Source organism: Cynara cardunculus (assembly GCF_001531365.2).
Source record: "Cynara cardunculus var. scolymus isolate 2C chromosome LG 1, CcrdV1, whole genome shotgun sequence".
NCBI classification, from domain to species: Eukaryota; Viridiplantae; Streptophyta; class Magnoliopsida; order Asterales; family Asteraceae; genus Cynara; species Cynara cardunculus.
The window spans coordinates 11,889,163-11,898,212 of NC_037528.1; the positions used below are offsets into that span (position 1 = coordinate 11,889,163).

The 9,050-nt window shown below is 31.6% G+C and overlaps 1 protein-coding gene across 1 annotated transcript; it reads right to left on the reverse strand.

The window, feature by feature from the left end:
• Window positions 1-564: 564 nt before the first annotated feature.
• LOC112525496 (UDP-glycosyltransferase 90A1-like) lies at window positions 565-2,164 on the reverse strand. The gene has a single exon (XM_025135653.1). It carries the CDS (start codon window positions 2,131-2,133, stop codon window positions 673-675), a length of 1,461 nt encoding a protein of 486 aa, XP_024991421.1. The 5' UTR covers window positions 2,134-2,164; the 3' UTR covers window positions 565-672.
• Between the last annotated feature and the right edge of the window lie 6,886 nt (window positions 2,165-9,050).

Consider the following 9,050-nt stretch of genomic DNA (forward strand, 5'->3'; position numbering starts at 1 on the left):
AATGCATCTTATATGTGTTTGAGTATAACATTGTGGTATCACCGGATGATGGTGGCCGGAGGCCAAATGACGGTGGCCGGAAGACGGGGACGGAGAGAGAAGAGAAAATATTTAAAATGTCCTTGCATTAAAATTTTAATTAAAAATTACCAAAATTATAAATTTCCTAATTTATCTATTGATTTGTGGTTGAGATTGGATCTTACCGTTACCCCCAAACTAATCAGTTCTCTCTTAAATGAACCTATATATATATATATATATATATTTCATTATAATTAAACTAGAAAGGAAGTAATAAAAAAAAGAAAGTTACGTAGTTGGACCATCTGTCGTATCCGTTCGAGTATCCAATAAAGTCAGAATACTTTTCCATCTAAAAGAAATGGTGCTCTATTTATTAGATTGGACCATCAGTATCCGGTTTCACACTCTACACCCGCACTAATCAGTAAATGTAGAAAGAGACAAATCATATAAATAAATATAGAAAGAGACTACATTACATCATCATCATCATTATTATTATTATTATTATTATTATTATTATTATTATTATTATTATAATGTTTGATGAGATATAAGTATGCCAAAATGAGTCAACTCTTTGTTTATACTTTTTAGTTGCTCATAAAACCAGAAGTTTTTGACGATTCCTTCGTGTCTTGGCTACTAATTAATTATAACTCCATTGGAGTTTCTTACCCTCTGTAACTCCTCTATCAGTTCATTCAATGTCCTCCAAGACGACCCCCCTTCTGCCATGGCTTTCTTTGCACCCTCACCAATCTCCTCAACTTTCTTCCTCACTTCTTTGCCATTTTCTCCTTCCATGAGCTCCTTCACCATCTTTTTTAACCCATCTGGCTTCACAAACCCTCTCACAGACCCATCGCACGTCTCCACCCTTAGACCCACCTTAATCTCCTCCACCACCATCCTTGCATTTAGGTGTTGTTCCGCCATCATGGGCCATGCCAGTATTGGCACCTTCCAACATATACTCTCCAACACCGAGTTCCAACCACAGTGGCTCACAAACCCTTTCACGCTCCCATGCTTCAGAATCTCCATTTGCTCCACCCATTCTCTTACAACCATCCCTCTTTCGCCCACTCTTTCTTCAAGATCCTTCATAACAACACTCGTCTCCTCGTCATTCTTCCTCACCACCCACAAGAAATTCACTTCGGATTCTTCCAAACCTTTTGCTATTGCTTCCAACTGTTGTCTTGATATCTCTGCTTGAGAACCGAATGCTACGTATAACACGGAGCATTCTTGAGCTAGCTTTTGGTCTAGCCACTCCATCCATTTGGGCTGGTTTGCACCAGGGTCAACCTTTGGTGGTGGGTCGGCCAAGCACAGGGGTCCCACGCACCAAACTTTGGGCTTTGGGTCGCGATTTAAGTAGTCTACAAACAGTGGTTCTAGCTCGTAGAAGCTGTTAGAAATGAGGCCATAGCTATTCGCTGTTGTTATGCCCGTCTCCATTATAAAGTCGAGGTGAGGACCTGATGGAACCCGCTGATTAAGAGGCTCGTCATAGTCATTTCTGGTGATCTTGATCCAGGGAAACCCGGTAACGGTGATTAAGTCATCATCGGACTTAGGTCCAGATAAGAGCCGGTTTAAATAAACTTGGTGACCCACGGCACCTGTATAGTTGTTGGTACCAAAAAAGGAGAGGCGAGGGATCCCAAACTTATTTGCAGACTCAAGCGTCCAACTAAGAAACCCATCAGAAACGATGGCGGTGACACATGAGAGTTTGTGGAGTGCTTGTTCAAAGTGTGGCTGCATGAGCTTGGTTGCAGCGGCAAATGAAGGGAAGAGAGACATAGAAGGGAGCTTATCGGTGCTCTCTATTCCTGGAGGTAGTCCTTCAACCTGATCAGTAGGAAAAGGCAGGTCTATGATATTAGAATCATGGGAGCTCCAGTCAAGAAACTGAGCAATGAAAGGTCTGTTGGCATTGGTGGTGATAACAGTGACCGTAATCCGACGATGCAAGAGAAGATGAGATAGATGGAGCAGTGGGATGGTGTGGCCTTTGGACATGAAGGGAAAGATGACAATATGGGGTGGATGGCCATGGTTTGTGGAAGGAAGAGGAAGTGAGGATGAAGCCATTAATTAATATTTGCAGGTATAGCAAGCAATATGAGTTATGAAGAATGAGGTAGGTCTGGACGTCTGGTGGTAATTAAACGGAGCAAGGGGGGATGAGTAGAAAGACGCGTGGAGAGATGGAAGGATATATAGAGACCTCTGTGGATGCTTGCTTTTGATGAGATAAATCAGCCATATATATATATATACACACATATATATGTATGTATGTATGTATGTATGTATGTATGTATAAAGATTGATGGCGCATGCAAACTTGGTAAGGTGCCAACTGGTACCACCTCCTACTCTTTGTATTTGTGTTTATATTTAGAAGCTTTCTAACCCAACGCATGTAGTCGACCAATCTTGTGACCAAGATAACACGACATTAGTTTGGTTTATTTGAAGTTGTAGACGATTAATTAATTAAGAATAGAATGAAAGAAGAAATTAAGAATAGGGGTTTAGAGAGTAACAAGCATTGCGATTTGTGAACGAGGATGATCAATGGGTGGTCACACCCATTTACATTATTGTCAAAAGTTTTGATTCTCTTTTCATCATAAGGTTTGAATATGATATGAAAAAGTATATAAGTTACCATCAACTTTTTTTTGTATATATTTATTAATGTAACAAATAAAATAATCTGTGATATTCATCTACACCAAACTTTCATGTATATATTGTGATGAATTTTTTATTTATATATGACATGACTTTTTTAAATATTTATCGGTTGTTGAATTTGAGATGTTTTTTTGGACCATTCATATAAAGACATGGTACATACATTCACGAGACCCGTATTTAATTGGCTCACTCAATTCAATCGTGAAGGGAACCGTTGGAATTCTATGTAAGATTTATTTGGTTTATGTGAAACATTGAGAGGACAGGCATTTGATTAATTGTTTGTTTCAAATTTTGTTCAAAAATCTCAATAGAGTTCTGAATTCCATTAGATTCATCTTCATTTCCTCCATCAATAAAGTTTCCAATTTCTATCGACATAAATTCCATTAACCTTAATAATGATTAATAATAATAATAGGTATTTGTTTTCTTCTTTTATTTATCCCTTTTTATCTATTTATAAATATTAGCATTTTCATTTTCATTTTATGTTTTTGTATTTTTTAATAAATTCAATATAGTACAAATCATCCACTATTTACGGAGAGTACATGTAGCTTATAAATGTAAAGGACCATGGATCATATTTCAGGTCGTGCGACGTCCTGGTGCTTCTGTGTATGTCAACTGAAGTACAATTCATATTAAGAGTTCTAAATATGTTCTCAAAATTCTAACCAAATTGACTAAAAAACACCTAATTATCTCATTTGTTTCACAACTGAACTCAAATTATAAATATCATTTCATAATAAGAGAGACAATTTTTATCATACAACCCAACTAGAGGTGATCATTTACGGGCTTAACTTGTTTTTTTGTCCAATGAGCTTAATATTGTAAACCCAAGCTTTTTTTCAGACTTGACAACTTATCGTTGTCCGCCCTATAAACGGGCCGGACTTGCCATTTCCCCCCCTTAATATGTAACTCTTAATTAACAAATGTGGAACCAAAAAGTAAAGAAAAGACACCGTTGCAATTAAAACTTTAAGCAACTACGGACTCTATCTATTGTTGATTTGATTAGGACTTTCGACATAAAGATGCTAATAAATATATGTAGAGCCTTTTGGGTTCTCAAGAAAAAGCAAAGAATCCTAACTTCCATCCTATAAGTTTAATAATTTAATTTTAAAATATATTAGTATAATTTAATTAATTGTAAAACATAAATGGGTTGGGCGGCCCTGTTCATATTTATTTTTACATTGTCCATGTTCATCTGTTAATTTTAATGAACAAACTCAATCACATCAATTTTTTTGATAATGGTTTTCCAAGCCTGTATTTCTAACGGGTCGAATGTACCGAATCTAAAGGGTCGTCCCACCATGATGAACCTTATAATTTTTTGGTTTGTTGTTTAACAATTTTAAAAAAATAATAACCTCTAAAATCAAGGATTCATACAGATGTAAATTTAATCCATTCAAATTAAAATTCTGATATGATTGGCGTTGTAAACTATAACACTTTTAAAATTGAAAAGAAGTTAAAAGATAAAAAGGTAAAATATTAATTTTTTTATTATATAACTAGTTGTGTATCCGTGCAATGCGATGAGAGCCATGAATTTTAACGATTTTGAAGTTCCAATGGTTTTATAAGATAAGATTTAACGATGATATATGTTACACTTGGTCTTTACATATTAATACAATTTGAATAAATAAGAGTTATGGTTCCAATTACAGACTATCGATGAAAAAAATTGTATGACAGTTTAAAATCCAATATATTTAAAATCCAACATATTTAAACGACTCTACAAATGTATTCGATTTACACTAAGAGCAAAGAACCAAGAAACTTGAGTTTTAAGATAAACACTCAAAACCAATAAAAAAACCTACAAATTTGACAGATCATAAGCCATGAAAAGACAAAAAAAAATGAGTTTTAGAATGAAATTTCAACTGTTTACCCTCTTTCTTGTCCAAATTCTCAGATTAAGGTTGAATTAATACATGTATATATATATATTTTAAAAAAATCCAAGAACATATTAATTCAAAACATATTATACAGTGCAATTTGGACAGCCTAACCCCAAAATATATAGTACATATATAAATAAATAACTATAAAAATATAAATCGTAAATATTAAAAATATTTTTTCACAGTATATATAATATATAATTAAGTCAAAAACTATTCAATATTGGACTCATTTCGAAGGTATTAGCGAGACGATTATAATGGTGTAACTTGTTAAAATAAAAATGTATTTTTTTAAACATGTTTTAATTGATATACGATTATGTATGTTAATTTGATAAATGTTTAAAATAAAACATTTAAAAGTAAATGATGTAAGGTAAATTAATTAATTAATTATAGGGGTATAAAGTATAAATTTTAAAATTATAATTTTAAAAAAATCGGTTGTGAGAGGGTGAGTGCATGTGAGAGGGTGAGTGTATGTGAGGAGATGAGGGGGTGAAAAAATGAAAAAGAGAAAAAGTGAAAAAGTAAGTATAAAGGGTATTTTGGTCATTTACTATTTTAAAATTTTTGCTAAATTTGCTTAATAAGATAGTATAGATATTAAATTGTTTACCACAAGAAACATCATTTTTTTAGTAAGAGTATTAAGGGGCCGTTTACCAAACGCTTACCCAAGTAAGTCTTGCCAAGTAACATTACATCACCGGATGAATATGATAAGTATCAAGAATCTTACTCGGTAAGAGCGAAACAAAAACCAAGAGTCTTACCCGGTAAGTGAGGGCGACGATTCTTACTACGGTAAGCACTTACCGGGTAAATTATTTAATGTGATGTCGTTTTGGTGGACTAAAATCTTACCCGCCAAGTAAATAATAGTGTTAAATCTAACCGGTAAGCACTTACCGGGTAAATGTTTGGTAAACGACCTATAAATTATATAATATTAAAAGAATTCTTTTAATCAATTATTTTTTTAATTCATGAATATTGTAGCAATAACTTTGTTTCATTTTTTTCCTTCAAAAAACAGATACATTTGCCTATTGAATATTGTTGCAGATCACTAAGCCTTTATTATTTCAATTATTGTTGCTTTAGTTAGATGACATTGAAGAACCTCTACATACCAAGGACTGTTTACCCAAACAATTAATTCGGTAAGCGTTTGCCTATTAGATTCAAACATTATCACTTGCCTTATCGGATAAAATTTTAGTCCATCAAAACGACATTTTATGCAAAAATTTACCCTAAGCGCTAACGGGGTAAGATTCATCACTCTCATTTACCGGGTAAGACTCTTATATTAGTAATGCTTAAAGAAACTGATATTATATCATTTTCTATGTGTGCAATCACTGCATATTACATGTCTGAACTGATGCTGCGTATATAAAACTTCATATTTTCCATTTCATAGATGGAGAATTTTCACTTTGGCCTTTTAAATTAGAATTGTATTGCCTTACCAATATGGAGGTTGGACAGCCACATGGGAAGGAATAATCGGTGGAAGAATCACATTTGGTAAGCGGGTTTTGACATCACCTTGGATGGTCCTTGTTTTCGTATTATATATATTCAAGGAAATAGCAAAGCAAGCTTAATTGCGAGATGGGCTTTGCAAACACTTTACGAAGCTATTTGATGAATTGACATGATCATGCTCTTATTATATCCAATGCTTAAACAAATGCACATGTAAAGTAACCAATTGATAATAAATTTAGTTTTCTATACATTACATTATAAAAGTGAAGGATTATTAAAATTTAACATTCATAATATGTAAAAAAAAAAAACACTTATATGAAGGGAATTATTTGTTGATATTGGTGGGTTAAAATCCCACTTGTGAGAAATTAAAATCGTTGAGATTTTTCTAACCCACCTTGATTTCATATTGAGGACATTGGGATTAAGAAGACTGATTTTTACTCATGGATTTGGTCGGTAAGCTGTTAGTTTACTGTCAATTTTCCAACCATGATATGAAAGAACTTTTTTTTTTTTTTGAACATCTTTATTTCAAATGTTATCTTCTAACTTTATCACTACTTGCCAGATTCTACATTTCTACTTCAAGAGGTTTCACGCCAAGTTGTAGAGAAGTAGAGTTATGGATATCTCAGTATTGTTTATTGTTTATCATTTTGTATAATTTGTGCTTTCTTTGATCTCCTATTTTTTTTTATGTTTTGGTTTATCCATGCAAAAAAAAAACAGAGTACCTTCTTGTTTTAGGCATCAAATTAAATTATCCTAAGTTGTTGACTTTGTTTGGATGACACGGTTTCAAGGAAGTTTTCAGTATTTAGTTGCAGTTGGATTTGATAATCATGCAAGTGATTATTCTATGTTTATGTATTTAATGTGTTTTAATATTATTGGTTTATTTCAATTGTTATCTTTTGTTTTAGAAATGTGCTTTATTTTTTATCTCTTAATTTTTTTCATCTATGGCAGATCTTACATAGAAGGTCTTTGGATCTACCATGTGAAAAAAAACATTGGAGTTCAAACATTGATTCTTTTTGGTTTTGAAATGATTGAAATTTAAATTTGTTGCCCTCAAGTTTGGTTACTTATAAACATGTTGAAATATTGATGATGGGACCTTGAACTAAATGATGATAATTTGAACTCAACGTGTTACCCTTACTTTTGGTTGATGTACAAAGGATTTAGGTGTTATGGATAAAATTATGGACTTAAACCATCACAACATGAAAGATCCAGTGCGCACTCATGCATGGTTGATAGAAGAATTGACTTTTTCGCATGTTTCTTCAAATTGGTAGAAACAAATCAGTAAATACTTCAAGTTGTTTTGCAAAGTGTTCAGTTATGTTACACATTTGTTGCACTTGTATTTTTTTAACACCTACATTCAAATGTGTGGATGCATCTAACAAGTTTTGACATTAAGGAAATATGTTTTTGTTAGATTCCATGTTGTTGAACTTGTATAATTTTTCTTCTAAATATGTTAGAACCTCATTTATCTCTTTAAAGTTTATTTTAAAAAGTAATTTTATGGGTTTCACACGTTCCCACAGTTTTTTACATCAACGGCACCATTTTTCTTGTATTTATTTTTATTTTTTCGTAAAATATTTACTTCATGCCGCATTGCACAGGTACACAACTAGTCCCTAAAATCTCCATTTTAAAAAACAAGTTGAAGATACTATAATATAAACTTCATAACAATATAAGAGATACTATAATATAAACTACATAACAATATAAAAATAATCTTAAATAACATATTAAAAGAAATTAATTTTAAATAATAAGCGAAGAACATAATTCAAAAGCAATAAAAGAAATTCAAAATTTACTGAAACATTATCTAAAATAATTTTTAGGAAAAAATTCAGAAAAACTCAACGAGCTATTCAATTTTGAATGATTAAGTTACTGAATTATTTTTTTGAATAAATAAACAATTAAACTTCTAAAAGTTGATTGCCTACATCTTCTAATTAAAAAAATTAAGTATAACAGACTATAAATGTTTAAAGTAAAAAAACAAAGCTAAATCAGTGTTATTGTGGCCAAAACCTATGCCACTAAAACCTCTCACGAAGAACGGTCTCGCTCCCCCTCAGCCACTTCCCGTTGCCACACTGTTGTCCATTTTTCATATCGCCTAACACGCTTTTGGCCTTTACCACCGATCTTCCTTTTTTTTTATCTATTTTTTGTCTATCAAAAAGGGGGCAATCAAAAGATGGCCGGATACAAGTAGTTTTTTTAGGGTTACAAGAATGTACGTAAGCCATTTCTAAAAGTTCGATGGTTTAATTTATTGAAAAAATGTGTATAGACTTAATCATCAAAAATGGAAAAGTTTGATAGTTTTTCATTTAAAATAAAAAAGTTTATTAGTTGTTTTATTAAAATATAATTCAAGATCTTAATCCTTTAAAATAAAAAAGTTTAATGGTTTTTTATTTAAAAAAATAATTCGAATAATTTAAAATAGAATAATTTGTTGGAGTTTTTAAATTTTTTTAAAGAATTTATAAACTAACTTATAAGTGAATTATCAAACAAAGTTCCTTTTGTTAAAATTAATTTATAAGTACCAAACGTTAATATATAATAATTTAAAATAACTGCACAGATAAATGAGATATCGGATATTTTTATGTGGGAATCGAAGCTTCTAAAGATGTCTTATTTTCACCTAAAAAATAAAAAAATAAGATAAAGACAAAATGAGTTACTTTGTAAAAGAAAATCTTGAAACAATAGTTAATTACAAATATTTTATAATATAATTAAAAAATAAAATTAAAACAAATCAAAGCTTTAAATATTAAAATAAAATAAATA